Source organism: Erithacus rubecula, assembly GCF_903797595.1.
Source record: "Erithacus rubecula genome assembly, chromosome: 6".
In the NCBI taxonomy this organism is placed as follows: Eukaryota; Metazoa; Chordata; class Aves; order Passeriformes; family Muscicapidae; genus Erithacus; species Erithacus rubecula.
The window spans coordinates 17,778,003-17,797,701 of record NC_136688.1 but is presented as its reverse complement, the minus strand read 5'-3'; the positions used below and the strand labels follow the sequence as shown (position 1 = coordinate 17,797,701).

Below are 19,699 nucleotides of genomic sequence, written 5' to 3'. Positions count from 1 at the left end.
AAAGCATTGTATAAGAAAAACATCCTGGTTTTGCTTACAAAAGACTGAATAATCCTATTTTAAACTATGAAAGTCAAGCAATGGAAGAGAAACACTGAGGCTCAATTTGCAAAAGATGAGTGTGAAGTGTGTTTGCTATTATATACTTAAGGAAGTAATTAAAAGTAGGATTGAAAATATATTCCCTCTGAGAAGCACATCCATTAACTTGGGAATGAAAAATAACAAAAAGCTGGTTTGATACAAGGAAGTCCTGTAAAATGTTATTTACTTAAATCTTTCAGTATGAATAACTTGATTAAAATCTGTGTGAGGAGAATTTCCTCACACACAATTTAGTGACAGAGGTTTTCCAGTAATGTTTTCCCAATTAAAACACACTCTCTGGAAATGTATGAGGTTGTTAATCACATCCTAACTTTGCTGAACCAAATCTCTCATTTTTCTCAGCACAATAGTCCCACTGAGACCTTCTTACTAAACCAAGTGATGGAGACACAACCTGAAAGAATTCCTCTGTTGCAACATGCTTTGACATCAAAGCTGCTCTCAAAAAAACCATGAAAACAAATATAAAGGCATGAAGGGAGAGAGGGGAAAGAAAATCAACATTGCCAAAGAGCACCTGTGAAAAAAGGATTTACAACTGAATGTTGAACACTCAATGTCACAGCTGAACTATTTGAAAAAGCTGAAATTAGTTTTTATTGCAGGGATTCTGGACAGTGCACACTTTGCAGTGGTTAAGGTTTAAAAGAGGTAAATGAACCTCACAGGTATTTTCTCAAAGAGGAGACACAGGACATGCAGAGGCAGAGCCAAATCAAAAACTAAAGCCAGCAGGCAAGCAGTTGGGAGACTTTTTAAAAAATCACAGTCCCACTAATTTCTCCTTATACATATTCAAAAAGACTTCAAAAAGGACTGGTGTCAAGGTAGATTTAAGCACACTAAAGCAAATTTTACTTGCACTAACATCATCAAGTATGGGGACGTTTATTCAGTTTTTTTTTTTTTTTTTTAATTTAATGTGGTGCTTTAAAAAGAAAAAAAGCTTCAATCCTCTTTTCCAAAGAGAAAGGCTTTCAGTTACATCCATCTTTCCCAAAATTAAATATTGGGCTTTACATATGTGCAAATAAAAGGAGGTAATTGTTAGATTTTGGCTCTGTTAACCTTGACCCCATCTCTTTGAAGTGCAGCAGTTTGATTTGAGAAGCTCTGACCTTTATTTCTGAAATGCAATTTTACTGAGCAGGGCAAGGAGCTGCCTGCTTGCTGCAAGCAGTGAAGGCAGAGCAGTGTGCATTACAATCAGATATTGCAATCAGACAGCCAAACCCAAAGAAATATGGAATTATTGCTGCAGAATGCATCTGGGTTAACATTGGTGGGGAAGGAGCAGTGAGGTAAAGCCAAAAGGGAAGGGCAAGGCTTACGTTTTTCTTTTAGCCTTCTCCTAAAAACTTCCTCTACGATGGTAAGTGGTGAGAGTCAAATAAAGTATATAGAAAAAGCACATATTAGATCAATTTTGCAATTTAATTAGGATATGCATTCTAGCACACTACAAGCACATTGACATCATTTTTTTCAGCTTTATTTGAGGAGACCACCTAAAATTCCGCTAAATATTTTTTTTTTTCTTCAGAAGGGTTGCTACTGTTTCCATTCAAATGCAGCCTAAGTGCTTCCCTTGAGTGTAGCCCACGGATTCTGCCACTGGAATCAAGGAATGTTTCACCACACTTGTAGAAGCTGAACGCTGCCAAGCTCTAAATTTACTGTCATACCACACTACCTTTCCTTTGAAATACCATAAATTATTTGGGAATCCCACAAAAAAGCACAAAATTCCATTAGTAGAAGGGTTCCTCTACCAAGCACTGCTGTTAGACAAACTAATTTTCTGGTTAGACATGCAGCTCTCCACATGCACAAGCTCTGCAGCTGAGTTGGAGGGGAAGTGCAGGAGGTTTTTGGGGAGCCCTGGGCAGGAGGAAGCACAGCCCATGTGTTGGGTTATGTGACCAGGAATGTGTGTTCTGTTCCCATCTGTTGAAGCCAGGTGGGGCAGTGACCTGATCTCCTGGCACATATTATCTGCTAATGGGCCAGCTTTAAAAACAGGTGGGGCAATCATCTTTATCTTCCCACAGCCCATCCTCCCTCCAGGAAGATATCATCTGCTACTGGGCCATTGAGTCCCAGTGCATGGCTGATAAAATTCCATCATCCCACTGGGAGATGCTCCAGCCAGGGCAGGAGCCAAGCCTTTCCTACCCAGATAAAAACTGACATTTTGGACACCAAAATCTTTCCACTGGATTCCAGAGGAAAGCCAGACCCTTCCACATCATCCCTGGAGCTTCAGAGGAAACTGCCCCTTCTCCAGGAGCACTGCTCCAGCTGAACCACATCTGCCACTGCAGGAGGATGCAGCACCATGGAATGGGACTGTGCCACCACCCTGACTGACTGACTGTGCCAGCTTGGATTCTGACTCTGGCAGGGCTGGGATTGTTCTGTGTAATACTGCATTGCTATTTTAATTTTCCTAGTAAAGAACTGTTATTCCTAATTGCCATATCTTTGCCTGAGAGCCCCTTAATTTCAAATTATAATAATAATTTGGAGGAAGGGGGTTTACATTCTCCATTTCAAAGAGAAGCTCCTGCCTTTATTGGCAGACACCTGTCCTTCAAACCAGGACACCATGGAAATAAATTCACATCCCAGCCAGGGCAGCCTTGGGAAGCCTCAGTTAACACCCACAGGAACCAAGCTGATGCCCTGTGGCAAACTGCATACAAATTCTCCTCATGGATGTGTCAGTGCTGCAGAGGAAAAAGTCTCCTAATTCCAAATTCTCCTGGCAGGAGCCCCAGGGAGGGAATATTTCAGAGAATTGTGACACCACTGGTGGAGACCAAAGGCTGAACAAACTGGTTTGCTTGCCATTGACCTGTGTCAACAGTGCAAGCTTAAAACAGAAAGCAGAGAAGCCTAAACCAGCTCAGGCTGGCTGGGACACTCAAAATCCATCTGGAGCATCTTTCCTGGGACAGGGAGCCTGAACCAAACACAGCCATGAAGAAAGGAAATAATGACTCACTTTTAGGATGTTTGCACACTGAAACATTAGAATTAGTAATGTGACCTTTTCTTCCCTTAAAAACCAGAAACTCTAAAGATTTTTTTCAAACAAGTTTTTCAAGGTATACCTGAAAAGTAAATTCCCATTGAACTGCAGCGAGTCTTTACAGTTATAAATAAAAAAGTTCCAGGGCCTTGAGGATACTCATTTCAACTTGTAGAATTTCACACATTAAAGGCCTCTACTCCATCAGAACACAGAATTAATTGACACCACTTTTCCTCCCAAAAAGACTTTTAAGTCCATTCTTGTATTTCTCTGTATCCCTTTGCAATCCTGCTCCAAGCTGCTACCAAAGCAAAGTGCAAGGAGGGTTTGGAATGTTTAATTTTGTTTCCCCTCCTCTTACCTCTCTCTGCCACTTCAGTGTAGGAGGAGGTCCTGGAGAGCTGGCTTTGCAAACGTTCTATCTCTGCATCCTTGAGAGCCAGTTGCTCTTGCAGCTGGGCTATCTCAGCCTGAAAAAGAGCACAGAAAAATCAGAATACCTTCCCCACCCATTTGCTGTGAGCCTCTGCCAGGGACTAGAAGATTTCTCAGTGTATTGAGGTCAGTTACCAACTCAGAATATTTCAAAAACACTAGAAAAACCTATTTATTCTTCTATTGCTCATTTTCCCTCAATTCAATAATCTCTTGGAGAAGACAGACATAGAGAAATGTAACATTTTGAAGGGTTTTTGTAGGTGAGGAAACTCTGGAAAGCTCTCAATGCTGCAAAGTTGATAATGTAATCATAATGACTATTGTAGGGAATTAAAATTTGCATGAAGATCTCTGAAAGATATCAAAGGATTTTAAAACAGACACTGGTTATTTTCAATCCTAATTATAAAATCTCTAAATATATTATATAGATTTAAATATTTATAAATTATAAATAATCCTATACTAATAAGTTACCAGTATAATTGATAATCTATTAATGCTGAGACTTCTCAGCAAGATAAAACTGGTTTTCCTCAAAACCAGCAATTAGAATAGAAGGAAAGCATGGCCTGGAAAACAACCACACACATGCAACAAAATACCAGTGTTCATTGACATTTACTGGAAATTTAGGGCTGCCACTAGACTTGGATAGAAAATCCCACATGAAAGAGCTCAACAAGACAGAGGGAGAAGAATTCTATGATTGTCCAGCTTGAAATGCAGTGATTCTAATCTGGTTTAAGTATTGATGAGAAAAACTGCTCACAGCATATTTTACCAAGCCAGCAGTTTGAAGAGATTTTCTTCAGAGGTCTCAAAGCCTCTGTGTCAACATTCTGCATTTCCTCTGCAAAGGCACACCAAGCCTTCTTTCAAATAAAGACCAAAAAGGGGGGGGAAAAGGAAGAAAGTACTAAAAAGGACCAAAAAAAATCATGAATGTGACCAGTTTCTCAAAATACTAAAACAAAGCAGGCAAAATGCAAAACATCAAACAACATGATCCAAACAGGGAGAAACACAGATGAATTATCACACAAAGTTATTTTCCCCAGGAAGCAAGGGGCTGGATTGCAGGATAACATCACCACTCTGCCCAAAATTCCACGTGGAATAGAAGAATCTGCCTTGCTGCATCTCTGAAGGGCTCCTGCACTTCCCACTGACTAATATGCTTTTTATATCCAGCCATGGATGTATTCCAGTTTCTCATCTAGGAAGCTGGAACAACAGGAAGACAAAAACTTGCAGAACTCTTAACACCAGATCTGGATTTGCCTGCCTTGGTCTGCTCCATCTCAGAGCTCTTTCAAAAGCTCTCTTTTCCCTTCATCTCTAATTCCTGCCATCTCTGATTACTTTTCTGCTTCCTCTCTCTTTCCTTTTACTTTTTTTCCTTTCCAGTCCTGCATCTTCGCTCCCTCAGTGGATTTTATGATTCTTCTTTCCTATTTTCCTTCTGCTCCTGCATTTTCCATAATTTCTATCTGTCTTGGCAGCTGGCCACACACTGCTTGAGAAAATATTTTCCCAAAGACTGTTCATCTCCACCATTTCAAAGAAAACATTTTCATGGATTGAAGAACTATTATCTTAATGAGAAAAAAAAGACATGACAGCAGCATTCTGTTATTCATCCAAGAATTCTCAAAAGAATGAAATGCTAATGCAAATAATAGCTGTTTGTCATGTCTGGATCAAGCTATCAAGCATTAAATAGAAAATCCAGTTTAATAATTTGAAATGTTTCTCCAAGATTCAACCACAACTCAGGAGTCAGTCATTCACATCAACAGGGATTATTGCAGAAATGAAAGGAGATGTGATTACAGCACAAAAAGGAAAAATCATATGGTGCTTTTTAATCTGGTGGAAAAGGGCTAAAAATTCAAACTAGAAACAACAGTGAGAATGCTTCACTAGAAAAATTAATTACAGGGGAAAGTGATTAAATGTTTCAGATGTCAAGTTTCTCCAGATTATGATCCAAGAGCTTTGCAGGATTTAAGGTCAATGGAAGTGTGAGTGTGATACACACAAAGTCAAAGCTGATGAGCTAATGGTGGATTTTGGGCTCAATGTCCATGAAAACAAATTCCAAAAAAAGCAAACACCCAACAAACTTTGCATGTCTCCTCTGGCTGGAAAGAACATCCCACTTGGGCTTGTCACCAGCACACAAATCAAGGCCAGGAAACCCTCAAAAATTGCCTTTATTCTGGGCAGCTCTTTGCAAGCCAAAATGCCTTTTGTGTTTCCCTAAAATAAAAATTGCAAGAAGCACCAGGCAGAAAACTGCATGGAGAGAACAAAATGCACAAAGAAAGCTACACCACCTTCAAAGCAAGGTATTTATTCCAAAGGTTAGGGGAAACTGGGATTAATAGTGTCCCTGCCACAAAAAAATCAGAAAAATAAAAATCAGAAAAATAAATACTGATGGGAAGTGGAACATGTCCCTTCCTGATGGAACCCTGTTGTTAGAAAATCTAAAATGCTTACTTTGGTTGCTTTCAATTTCCACTCATACTGGTTTCTTTCATTTTCCAGTTCTTCCACTTTAATTTTGAGGTGCCTGAGTTCCTGTAATAAACCCTGCAGGGAAAAAAAATTAAAAGTAAGGTTTTTCTGGCAGATAGTAATTTTTTACAGTCCTGAATTACAGATCATGCATGAGCCACACAGTATCCAACACTGAACCACCACACTGAAAACTGGGACCTCCTCTAAAAGCTGTCTCTTGAATGTCCCTTCTCCCATTCCTTGATGGAATTTTATCTGGCTCTTTCTAAAGGACAGTATTATTAAAACCTCCATGGAGCTCTGACAAGACAAAATGTCTTAAATTGAACTGAGGGATGGAAAATTTGGAGGAGTGACCCAATTTTGGACTCCTGTGCAGTATATACATTAAGCATCTTGGATTACATTAAGATTTATTTGGAATGACTCTCAGATTTGACCTTCAGATTATTTCTCCAACCTATAGCTTATAGTTCTGGTGGTCCATTAAGCAGTTCTGCACAAAAACAAGCCCAGAAACAACAGCATTTTTTTCAAAATAGGTCTAACACATGAAGTAGTTATTTTTATAACATAAAACCTGTGAGAGAAATTACTGAATAACTCCCTCACAACACAAGCAGATTACTTATGAATTCTGGGCATACAAATTTTGAATACCAAAGAGATGGGGCAACAACCTGATTTGAAATCAAACATTTAATTTATTTTTTTTCTAGGCATACCAGTGTCATTGCCCCTTCAGTCAAATGTAGCCATTTATGCAAAGTAGCTTTTGTTTTGCCACGTGACACATTTTTGATCAAATAACAGGATCTGTTTTATAAATTCTGGTACCTGCTAATCTCAGAGAATAAAAAAAAATCATGTTGGATTTGCTGTTTTAAAAGTAAAAGCAGATTGTTTTTATTATGGCTCTTTTCATTTCATATTTCATTAGGAAAAAAGGGTATTGTCACAGAGCCTTAGCTGAAATTTTTTTAATACCTGTGTTAAGCTTTTAAGTTATCCAGGAATCAATAATCTGTGTTCAGAGGAGCTGGGGTGGCATCACCACGAGGAAAAACAGCAAACTACCAAACCATGCCAGCATGCTGCACATCAGACAAACCCCAGCCCCAAAATCCAAAAAACCCACACCCCACCAGCACCACAGACTTACAAGTGAGATGGAAACTGTGAGAAATCTGAAAGGGGTGGCTGGATTTTACAGATTTCTGTGTTTTAGCAGGCAGCCATCAATGATGACCAAATTTGTCCCAGTAATTGGGGTGGAGAGTCTGGGGTGGGATTTTTTTTTTTTTTTCCCCTGGTCATTTTTCATGACACTCTCACTCTTTGCTAATGAAAGTCACAGAGATTAATGCCAAAACATTGCCAAGGCAGCTGTGGTTAGTGGAATTGGGATTGTGCAGGAGAGAGAAGAGGCAGTGCAGAGGTTTCTGCCAAAGGTGCTGCTCATACTTCACACTGAGAACAATTCTTCTGGCCCACAGGCTCTACTGATCTTGCACCAGATTTGGGACCATTAGGGGTCAAGTCTGCTTTCCTATCTTGAGATTTTCTCTCCTGGATCCTACTATTAATTTCCAGCTGCAGTCTACACATCTGCTCCTGTAGGTCACTGATCAGGTTCACTACTGACTGAAAACAGGGAGGAAAGGGGAAAAGAGACAAAAAAATAGAAAGGTGAGGGGGAAAAAAAAATGATGGAAAGAATATGTTTCTACAGTTGCAGCACAAAGAAGCACATCTAAGGCAAACTTAGAAAAAGACACATTGTGTGTTTCCTTTCTGATAAAGCAGATGTAAATGAGTATAAACCTGGAATATTGCACAAAGCCACAGTTTACATGGAACAGAACCCACATTCCAGACCAATTCACCATTCTGACTCTGAAGTTAAGATCAGAAACTTTTTTTTGGAAGGTTTTACAGTTATGTGAGGCACAATTTGGAACACATTTTAATATTCTGGCTCAGAGGTGCACTGTTGCTGAAATGGGACTTGATTGCATTCATTTGCACTTCCAAATCACCCAGCAGGAATAAAGTGCAAAGTGCTCAGCTGAGACCATAGCCTGCTCTTCCATAATTCATACACAGAATTTACTAGCATATAAATTCTGTCTGCAGGTCCAGAACAGGGCAGAAATAATTCCATGACCTCTCTGGGCAGGATCTGGAATGGAGGAGGAGAGAATGCAGGATGCAGGAGAAATCAGGAGGATAACACAGAAGAAAAAGTCATTTAAAAAGTTTTAAAGTGCACCAGTTTGCTGGTCAGCTTCTTGGATTTGTGTGATAAACACACAAATAGGAAATAAACTAAAGCCAGGTATAAAAATCTGTATGACATTTCACATGAATTCCCCAGGTCTGCAGCAAACAGCACTGAGTATATTTTCTCTATCACAGGTTTAAAGTGCATTTCTCTTAAGTTTCATGTACATTACTAACACAGGTTTTGTGGTTTCTCAATCTTCCCAAGTGGAACGAATTTGAGGAGCTTAATCCATCTTCCAATGGAGAGAAAAAAGGTTTCAGTGGACAGAACAACAGATGACGTGGCAAATAATTGGTTTTTATTATTTTCTTCATTAGAGTTGCCAACAGAGTTCCTGTAACCTCAACTCTGCAGTAAAATCAGGAGTCTTAGAGCTGGGGAACAGCAAGGACAGGGCAGTAACAGCATCCACAGACAACTTGAAACATTCACAAAGATTTACCTAACTCACACAGAAGAGTTTCACACATCTGAGTGTTTTCTGGCTCGCTGTGCTTAAGATGAAATTCAGAAAAGCCATTACATACATTTTACTTTATACATATTATGCTCAACCAGGACACAATGTCTGATGCTCATCCTCTTCCACCCAACAAACCTTTAATGCACATAAATGAGGATTAGGTTTGGGTTTTTTTACCACCCTCTCCACCAGCAGAGCAGCACAGCTGGGGATGGGACCTGGCAGGAACATTTATTAACACTAAATACAGCACCTTGGTTCAGGTGAGGCAGCACTCCAGAGTCCCCAGAGGGAGTCAGAGCCTCACTGACTCAGGTTTCTTTGGAATTGCAAGCAGCTTTGCACCAGATATTTAATTCAGAAGTCACAAGAGCCACAAAATGCTTGCCAGCAGCTTGCAGCCAAGCCCACAGACTTCTCCCATGCCACAAAAGGAAGGAGCAGGACAGACAGAAAGTCTCTTTTGTCCATGTTCAGGTAGAGCAGACATAAACCTTTTGACAGTGCTGCTTCCTCATGCATTGCTTCATGCAGAAAAACACATTTTCAAAATTCCTGAGGCTTCTCAGGTACAGAAACCCCTTAGGTGAGACTCCAGAAACCTTCACAGCACTACTGTGACAAAAGCAGGACAATATTCCCCAGAAAAGGAATTTAAATAGCAAAGCCAGCAGTGAGATAGTCCCTGTAAAAGCAGCAATTCTCCTGCCCCCTCTGTCATAAATATAAATAAATAGCACTTTATATTTAGTATGTGCTTCTGGAGAGCCAGAGACAAGTGGCATTCAGTGTGAAATCAATACCTTTGAAAGGAGGTTGGAGATGCTTGATAAACTCCTTGCTGCTCACTAAAACCAAACCTAAAAGACAGCTGCACTAGATAAAGTGAAACCAATCTTGCACATTAAAACTCTCTCATATTTAGAAGGATGCCTTAATTTGCTGTCTTTCCTCCCAGCTCAGCCAGAAGAATAATTCTATAGATGAATTCTAAGTGACTGGAAACAGCTGCTGTGAAATGAGCTGACACAAAATTAGAATAGAGAGAAAACGTGGTGGAGCTGCAATGATCCTGCAATGCCACATTTAATTTTAAACTTTTCAAACCCCATTATTATATTTAGAAATAGCAGGGTCAGCCATGAAGTATCATGAACAAGCTGGTTTAAAATGTTTTACATGCTGGATGCCAAAACCAAGAGCAAACTACAGGTAGATTTTTTTTTTTTTGTCAAAGTGGTTGCTTCATTAGAAAGATGTAGCTGGGCAGTGGAGGCAAAGAGTTCAGGAAAACACTCAAAATATGACCAAGTTTAAGCAGCTGCATTCTTAATAACATAAAGAATATTAATAAATTTCATCCTGATGTTTGACGTTGTCTCTGTGTTGAAAAATTAGTGTAATTTACAGGAAAAGGAGAAGAAATAGGGTCAAGGGATTAGAATTCAACTAAGCATCCAATTTGATTGAAAGCAACTCCTGATAAATTTGATTAATGCTCATCCAGGAGACTCTGAAATAAATACACAAACAGCTCAACAAGCAAACCAAAAATGCTTTTTGTTTCCCACAGCTTTCCTTACAGCACCCATTCTCCTTGCTCTGCACATGCAAAGGTTTGTGACTTTCAACACACCAGAAACCCAATCACTCCTTGGGGTAGTTAATAATTCAGCACACACTCAACACAGCCATTCCCAGCTTTTCCATCAGGTCAGAATCTTTTTTTTCCATCAGGCCAGAATCCCTTTTTCCATCTCAGCAGGCAGGTGTGATAGCACACAATACCACAAAGGCACCCAGGCTGTTTAAGCTCAGCTTTTCCACACACACACCTCACTGCAGCAGCAGAATTTCCAAACCTCCTTAAACCACCTAAAAATCCATAACAAATGCACCCAAAATCTTCTCTGCTTCCCAGGGTCCAGGCTGGCTGTGTGTGCCCTGCAGTAATTCAGGATCATCACCCCTGTGTTCCACACACCATGGGGAGCACCCAGCAGGTGCTGCTCAGATTTTTCAGGCACTTTGAGAGTGCTCATGTTCTGTAAGGCACTGCCAATTATGCCTGAAAGGGCAGGAGAAGGGCCACAGGTGGTAAAAAACCAGCTGCTGGTGCCTCCCTGGCTTGCAAGCTTTGCCAGAAATCACTATCTTTGCATCTCTAAAGAAAACTTCAGAGAATAAATGAGTGGAAAGCAAACACACCCCAAATGAGCCACGTCACTGCATAGCTATCAGCTATTCCACTAGCAGAGCTGTGGAGAGCAAACAGCTCCCAATGCATTTCAAATTCTCCTAAGTCAATGTGGAACAAAGTTGGGATTTATTTTTTTTTTTTTTTCCAGTGAGCAATGCATAAATCCCAGACCCAGTAATTCTTCCTTTCCAGGCAATCCTCTACTGCTGGTTTAGCTGGTTCCCTTACAGGACCATAGAGAAGGGCAACACATGGGAATTTGTATGAATTTCTCTCTTCCACAGCTGCTTTCCTTCCCTGCTCCCACCTGCTGCTCACCACCCTGATATGGATGCTGCTCAGATGAATTCCCTGTCTCATACTCCCTTTCTTAACCACTGCAGCAAAACCCAAAGCTCCTTTGATGTCCAGAACACTCCACATCTGAAAGGGAGTGAGGGCTGGAACTGCCTCCAGCCCACGATATTTTTTTGCTATTTATTATGTAGCCACAAAGGGGAAAGACACCTTTGAGGCAAAATCCCTCCCAAGTGCCACAAATACCTTTAAATCCCCAATCTCAGTGCTTGTGGCAGCCCTGATGCTGAGTTTAGTCTTTTTTTTGCCACAAAAACATGAGAAGAGCTCTGCTAATCCTGGCACAGCCATGTCAGTCCAGCTGCCAGGGAAAGCAAAGGGTTAAGCCAACACCCACTGCAATAAATGCTTCTGGAAGGAACTCCAGACTCTTTTGCCTTGATGAAAGCCAAACAGCAACCTCTGAAGTGTAATGAGAGAGAGGAAAAGAGCCCCCATCCTGAAAATGTATGAGCACACCCAATTCACAGCATCAGTGATCCAGGCTGTGCTGCAACCTTGGAAAATCTTGATTTTCTGTGCTGGTTTCAGCCCAAAAGCTCAGGTGGGCTGAACAGGATGGAAAAAAATTTAAAGCAGGCTGATGAAAAAAAAAAAACTCACCTCAGCTTTGTTCTGCTTCTCCTCATATTCACTCTGCTCCTTTTCCATGCCAACCAGCTTAATCTTCAGGTCTGAAACTTCAGCCATCAGATCCAACTTCTGAGTCTCGAGCGACGTGCGACTGAGCAGCTCCTGGGAGCAAAGCAGAATATCCCCCAGTCATTTCTGTGAGCACTGACAGCCTGCCATGGGTTTGTTCTGGTGGCAGAAACCCTCACTTGGAGCCTCAGTGTGTTTCTCAAGGGCTGCAGTTATTTTCATCTAAATGCTCTGTGTTAATCACCAAACCACCGTGCCTCCCTCCTGGTTTCAAGCAAATGTGTGGTAAAGTTAATCCCTGGGCTAGACTTGAAATCAAAAACAATGCTCAGGCTGAGCAGACACAAACCTACACAATGGCATATTACAAAAGAGTTGGTGCCTTCCTAAACCACATTAGCCAAAGCCATGCCTTAGTATTACCTTGTAGAAATTTTGTCACATCATCAATAAAGGATGCACTGCAGCATGAGCACCTTCACCAAACTGAGCAGCAGAAGCAACATTTTACATACATCAAATGCCTCTCACCCAAATATTCAAAAGGGAATAAAGGTCCCATCAGGAGTTTAAGCCTCACTGAAGAATTCATACTTAGTTTTCCAAGTGCCAAATCGATCTTTACAAAGAGACTGTGGGCTTCTAAATGGTTAAAATATTTTGTGATAATTTATAAATCCCATTAGTGTGTTGATCATGTGGATCAAACTGAAGAATCACAACAGATTGTGCTCTGAATTAATATGATTTAGCTGGAGTTGCCATAGTTAATCTGGATCTATGCTGATGTTATTGAAGGATCAGAAACTACCACGTCCATCACCCTGTTGTCATCTCTGCCCCAAACTGAACTACATTGGAGACCATGGCTTGGAGAAGCCACAAAGGCTATTTCAAAGATTACAGAGTTAAAGTTTATTTCAAAATCTGCTCTGCATGTAAGCTATTTTAGTCTGGTGGGGAATATTGCACAAATTAAAAATAGTACTGAACTTGCAACACCAATTAACCAAGCCACCCACTATTCCCAATGCCATGCCTGTTCCTGCTGACATTGGCAATGATATTTGGGGATGGATGGGAAAATAAACAGAAATGTAGCCTCATGGTTTTGGCCTTTTTTTTTTTTTTTCCTCCTCTGAATGAAATAAACACTAATCAAGGAAAGATATTGCACTGATGTTCTTATTGAGAAACTCTAAGAGGCAGTCACTTAATGAAATAGCAGGAAGAGCTGCTTTCTACACAGGTGACAAAAATTACAATTGTAATTACAAATAGCTCCTCTGTCTTCCAGAAGAAACACTCATTTGCAGGGGTTTCACAGGCACATCCCAGTGCAGTGCAGGCTCTGCACAGCAGTTTAGGTGGCAGACTGCTGCAGGTTGAGGCAGAGCTAAAAATGGGAGCTTTGATATGAAATAAGGCCACTGAACATCAGAAAGAAGAGCAGGATGGGGCAACTCTGGCCCCATGGGCAGACTCTATTCACTCTTGAGCTAAAACAACATTCAGAATTTTTTTTGGACACTGACATGGTGTTCCATGATATGGGAGGAAGATTTCTTAATAAGGCAAGGAGCCACAGCATCCCCCTGGGGATTTTAAACAAAAGATCTATCCTCTGAGTGCACCATCTGGCATTACTCCCTATTTTTGTTACAGACCCCTAAATTACCCTCAGCCATGCAGTGGAGAGCAATCCCCACTCACTCCTCTCATCCCAAATCCAGGAGCTCTGTGTGAGGCACAGAAGCACTACCTGGTCCAAGGGAGCATCAAGGCAGCTGCTTGGGCTTGCTTTGTTTTTAATCAGCTCAAACAGAATTTTACAATTTGCTCTGGAGCTGGGGAGTCAGATATTCTCAGCTGGAGCAAACTGGCATAAACCTCAAAACAGGCAGAGCAGCTAACTACCCCTGGTTTGCTTTCAATGGAGCTCCACTGATTTAAAGCAGCTGATAATTCCCCCTTGCATCCAGAGGACCCAACTTTTGCTTTGGAAGCAAGTGCTGTTTGAAGCAAACTTCTCCTCTTGAAACTGGAACATCTGGAAGCAATTATTTTCATCTTCAAGCAGATGCTCACAGTGAACAGCTCATTAAGAATGTGAACCATTTTGTTACAGAGAAATTATAGAGTATTTCAGTGGTATGATGCAACTTGAATCCGGCCAGAATAAATATGTGATTGTAAGAAGAGAAAATACAAATTTATGTTTTTGGTTTTGAAGCAAAAAAAAAAAAAAAAGATAATATAAGACAGGCAAAATGGTAATTTGGGCTGTGGCAGCTTTAGGAGGATCTTAGTTGAAAAACAGAACAGATATAGAACATATCCTAGGGAGTCTTCTTTAGAAACAAGATACTGGTTTTTAGTTTTAAAATGCCCTATACATTATACTATGCAAATGCAACTTGCCTCCTTAAAGTTCCTTTTCTAAACTCAACTTTTAACTTGAAAAATTGAGGAGGCATGCAGAAGCAATGATACACATGTACCAGACAGATCAAAGAATAGCAAACTATTGCCAAAAACAACATGCCTTTAAAAACTCACACTGCAGACTTCTAAAATACTTAATCAGCTTTTCCAATATTCTGCAGCACATTTTGCATATCTCACTCTCACATTTAGTTTTCTTGGAAATATATAACTCTTTTAAAAGTTTATAAAATCTAACATGACAAAAATAGCTTGGAAAGAGGACACCACAACTTTTTAAGCTCTCAGCTGCAAGCACAGAAAATTCCAGGATATTTAGCTCTCTACAAAACAAGAAGGAACACTCATGCCATACACTGATTGAGAAACCGTAAGTGAGATTTTAGTCAAGTGAGGAGGGGAAAAAAAAAACAACCCAAAGATCCCATTTTGCACTTGAGCACCGTAAAAAAAAAATGCAAAATTTCCTTACTCTTCACCCTTGTTAAAAGCCTTGAGAGAGACAGACAAACCAAGCTACCTACCTGGCAAGCAAAATCCAGCCAGAAGCACCCCTAGGGAGGGCTGCACTTCTCAGCAGTCAGCTGTGGCAGAAATGAGATATGTGCTTAGCTGGAGACCCAGCTGAGAGCCATGGCATGGTGCAAGGCAGGGAATTACAGCCCTCCAGTGCATCATCTGCCCTTTTTATGGTTGAGGCAGGGAAAAGACAGAGCTCTCCAAAGCCCTGCCAGCTCCAGCAGCCCTTGGAGCAGATTTAAAGTGCAGAGGAGCAAAGCTGTGGAATGCTCACCTGGAGAGATAAAGCTTGCACAGCCTGAGAGAGCAAGCTCTGAAAAACCTTAGAAAAACCAGAGCACACTACAAAATCTGAACCACTGAGCCAGCTGCTGGCAAGAAGCTCCTGCATGCTATAAACAAGTGCTGAAATTCATCTAAGATCAGATAACTCAGGCAAACTGAAAGCTGGAGGAATGGTCTTTGCCAGCCAGCAGAGTTCCTGAGGAGCAAACATGCACTCCAGATTTATGTCCTGCAAGCAGGACAGGATCCTGGCTCCTCTGAGCATGAGGCAGCTGCAAAACCAGAGCAGGTACACACTGAACAGCCTTGGGTTCAAGTTCCTGCTCTGATTCAGCTCCCCTTTCATTATTTTAATGCAGTTTTTTAAAATGTTCCCCACTGCTGGCACACCTTGCACCCAGACAGGAGTGGGCCATAAATTGACAGGTTTGCACCCAAATATTCCACGGTTTTGTGTGTATGTTTTTAAGACACAAAGAATCCTAAAACCAAGTCATTTGTACTTTTCCAAGAGAATTCACTTGGTTGAAGACACAATGGTGCTCACATAACAAAACTACCCAAGAGCTGGTTGTGTCAGAAATTATTTGGAAGGCACAAAGACCAGGTCAGACCACATCTGGGGTTTGATTCAGGAAAGATTCTGCCAGGATTGTCCTTGGCAAAGCAAACTGATATCCCTTATTCCATAGAGCTCCCAGGGAAATGACAATCTGTGAAATAAATATGATGAAATAAATAAAGCACAGCTCTACCTCTGTAGTTACTCATGGTAACTACCAACAAATGCATCTAAAGGGACCATGGAGGTGAAATCTGTGTGTGCAGAAGGTTCATTTTTCAGCTGGACATGGCACAGCTGTCAATCTGACAGCACAGATTCCACAGCACTCAGTGTTTACATTGGGCATGGCTGCTACTTCTGTTACAGGGAGTTTAGGGCAATTCAATAGAGCAAAAATTATTTCTGTTTTCCAATTGTACAGCAGGTTGATAAGAGACTCCCCCAAAGCCTTCCCTCCTCTCAAAAAAACCCAAAAACAAAAACTCAAAAAACCCCCACAACAACAACAACAACAAAAAAAACCTCCAAAAAACCAAAACCAAAATTTCTTTCTTAAAGTTGACTGGAAGAAAAGTTTGTGGCATTTACTCAGTAATGCCACAAAGTGACTTAGAACAAACACACCCATCATTGCTCTGCAGAATTGGCTGAAACTTCACAATTTAAAGCAGTTGATACACTGCAAGTGGACTGCCACAGCATAAATTGTTTTCCTAAGATAATTCTAGGAGTTTTTTTTTAATTTTACTCCTAGAAATCTGCATTACAATGTGCTAAGGGGAAAGGCAGGTAGCTGTTCACAGGGCCAGCATTTCCAAATCCTTTATTACATTTGTTATTTATTACATTCAGCAGCAGGACAGACACCTCACTGGAAGGTAATTTCATGAGATTAAATTAAATGTGTGTTTTGCTCCCAGTCATGCTCCAGAAAATTTTCTGTTAGCATTTACTCTGAAGTAAATGCTTGGCCCAAGCCTGAATTATACTTTATGACTGAATTAAAGTTTTGCCATTGACTCTCATGAGTTTTGAAAAGGCCTGCTTCATTTTTTTTTTTTGAAGGAAGAAAATGCAGACACCTTCAAGGTGGAAAAATACTTTTCTTCATTACAATCTGAGCTGGAGAAAGCCCTTAAAAAAGTAAAATGTTGGGTTTGATGCCATAAGCCTGACATTGTGTGCAACTGTGCACACCAGGGCATCTCTGTGTGTCTCACACAGGATCCTCTCAGTGCCCAAATGCTGCTGAGATGAATTTTCCTTGGCACTGTTCCACAAACAGTGAGGTCAGAGCACATCTCTGCATTGCCCTTCTGCCACACCTTGACCTTTGCTGTGACCTGTGTCACTCACCCTCCACAAAAACAGCCCCTTCCCCCCAACCCCAGGTTAGTTTGACCCCAGTCACTGGGGAAAAGGTTTGCTGAGCACCAGAACCCCACATAATTTGCAGAAAAACATGGTCAGGAGGAGGAGAAGGGTGAAAGGAGAACAAAATTCTCCCCTCTGCTGCTGCTACTCCACATTCAAGATGCCCACCCAAAATGCTGAGCAGCCACTTCATGTTGTTTGTGTGACTTTTATTCCAGCTGCTGTTTCAGAAGTGGTTCTGTGATCACTTTGTAGCAGGGTTCAAAACAACTGTGCATAAATCATGAGCCAGAAGGATTTTTTTGCCAGAAACCCCACCCTGCCAAGGAGGGCAAGTCTCTGCTAGCACAAATTCAGCAAAAACTACTTTGCAGGGTGCATTAGAAAGGGTACTTTAAAAGGGTACTTTCTGCCATGGAACTTCCAGCTACCATCATTAGGTTATCTTGAAGTTTCTAAATTTTTTTTAATGAAGCTTTTTTTTTTTTTTTTTTGCACAGAATTAATTAGGAGTCACCCCTTTATAGCTCTCAAAATTAAAAAGACAGGGTTTTATCTTTATTGTTCCATTTTCCACTTAGAGGAAGCAGCTGACTTAAGTTGACAAAAGCAAAAATCAGTGGAGTTAAATACATTGTAAATATATTGTAAATGAGGAAGCAGAACCACGAAATAAACCTGAATTTACACTTCACACCCACCTAAGATGGTAACATGAGTCATTCTGAAAAGCAGGACAGCAGCAGCAGCTGGATGAGGAGACCTGAACCCAACTCTCCCCAAAACCTGACTGATCCATCTATTTAATCCCCTGAGACCACACTCACTTTACTTTTGAAAAATTATCTGCAGGAAAGCCCACTGGCCACATATCTTACATGAATGTCATAATCACCCCATGATCAGCTCATTCTCTTCTGCCCAAATCTCAACTCATCCCCCAAAATCTTTTCAGCAAGATGAATTGAGAACCTCCAAAATAAATGATATTAAATAGGCTCCTGTGCTGGGAAAATAAATTACAACTTCTCTGACTGCTGAGAAATCTAACTTGGGTTTTCATATCCCGTTGTCTACTGGGAGAAACAACTTCAGCTGCCCAAAGTTATTCCAAAATATAGATTTAAGGCTTTTTTAAGACATATCTGGAGATTCTCTGGCTTCTTTAGCTTGTGGCTTATCACCTTAGGATCAGCTTTGTAAGCAATTTGTGTGTATGCTTAACTCCAGACAGGCACATGCAAACATTTTCACTGAAATGGCAATGCTCATGCAATATTATATTCTATTTTCAGATCTCTCAGTATTCTGGGAAATAAGGCTTTAGGTTCACAGTTTTCTCAGAATATCATCTGGGCAAAAAAATTAAAGTCAGGGAAAGAATGAACAGTTTTAGCAGAAACTGCTAAAGCAGCTTTAGTTGGAGCAGGAATCTTCTGCACTCTGCTGTGAATGCCTTCCTGGAGTCTGAAAACAGATTTTCACAACTTAAACAATCACTGTTCTTTGAGTTTCACTTCAGATCTCACTGGAAAACCACATGCACTCACTGTTTGCATTTTTTAGACACCCCCTCAGAATACATCCTTTCTCAGCTGGAAGTATTTTGGACTGTATGAGAAGGAAGGTTTTTTCCAAGAACCTCTGAGAATTGTTAATTTAAACAGTTTAGGATGCAGTTTTATCTTATAGAAACTGCTGCTGTTTACATACATATGCACAAGGATCCTTACCATAATTTAAAGCTATGAGCACTTCATTAAAAGGTTTGTGTATCTCACATGGACCAGAATAGCAAATTTATAACACAAAATATTTATGTGGAAAGAAGAACCAGGCTCATCAAGAGCAGCATCTATCCTAAACATTTCTGGCATAGGTTTTTGAGGCTCATTTACAGTTTCAAGTCTATTTTTGGTATCTATGTGGTGCATTAACAGTGGGTGATCTGCATCTGTAACAGAGAACTGCACAGGGAAAGAACTTTGGCATCAACAGACCTGCAAGTTGTGTAAGGCATTTAATTTATCATTTGTTCTGCTCCCTCAACATAGAACATCAAAGAGCAAAAATGAAATCATGTAGCCTGGAACTGTTGATGGAAATAAAGGAAAAAAAGTCTTTATATACTAATTTTCTCATATCAAGATAAGGGGAAAGCTCTGAAGTGAAGTGAAAATGGTTCGAGAACAGAACTTGATACAGTAATTCATTTCAAATTGCTGCTTGTTCAGCTTCAAAGCCATAGGAAAACAGAAGGCATTTCAATAAAACTCCTTAATTCTATAACTCTTAAATGTATTCGATACATTTAACCTGCCTAACCAGTTACTCAGCCATGTCCAAATAAGCACAGTTCAAATAAAACACAACAGTTTCATTCCACACACTGCTGCCACGTACAGCATTATGCAACCAGCCAGCAAAACTTCTCTGCAAAAGGAAAACAA

General features: G+C 40.5%; 1 protein-coding gene across 12 annotated transcripts in view; it reads right to left on the bottom strand.

The window, feature by feature from the left end:
- The window catches only part of PPFIBP2 (PPFIA binding protein 2), an 86,910-nt gene that overhangs the window by 16,573 nt on the left and 50,638 nt on the right, over positions 1 to 19,699 (bottom strand). For 6 of the 12 annotated variants that reach the window (XM_079310141.1, XM_079310143.1, XM_079310140.1 and 3 more), the window contains 3 exons: positions 12,023 to 12,154; positions 6,092 to 6,184; positions 3,507 to 3,615 (listed from right to left, as the gene is read on the bottom strand). In XM_079310141.1, the coding sequence (XP_079166267.1) occupies positions 3,507 to 3,615; positions 6,092 to 6,184; positions 12,023 to 12,154 (334 nt within the window). Of the gene's footprint in view, positions 1 to 1,439; positions 1,473 to 3,506; positions 3,616 to 6,091; positions 6,185 to 7,576; positions 7,757 to 12,022; positions 12,155 to 19,699 lie in introns of all 12 variants that reach the window. The other 6 variants (XM_079310139.1, XM_079310137.1, XM_079310134.1 and 3 more) reach the window with 3 other exon arrangements.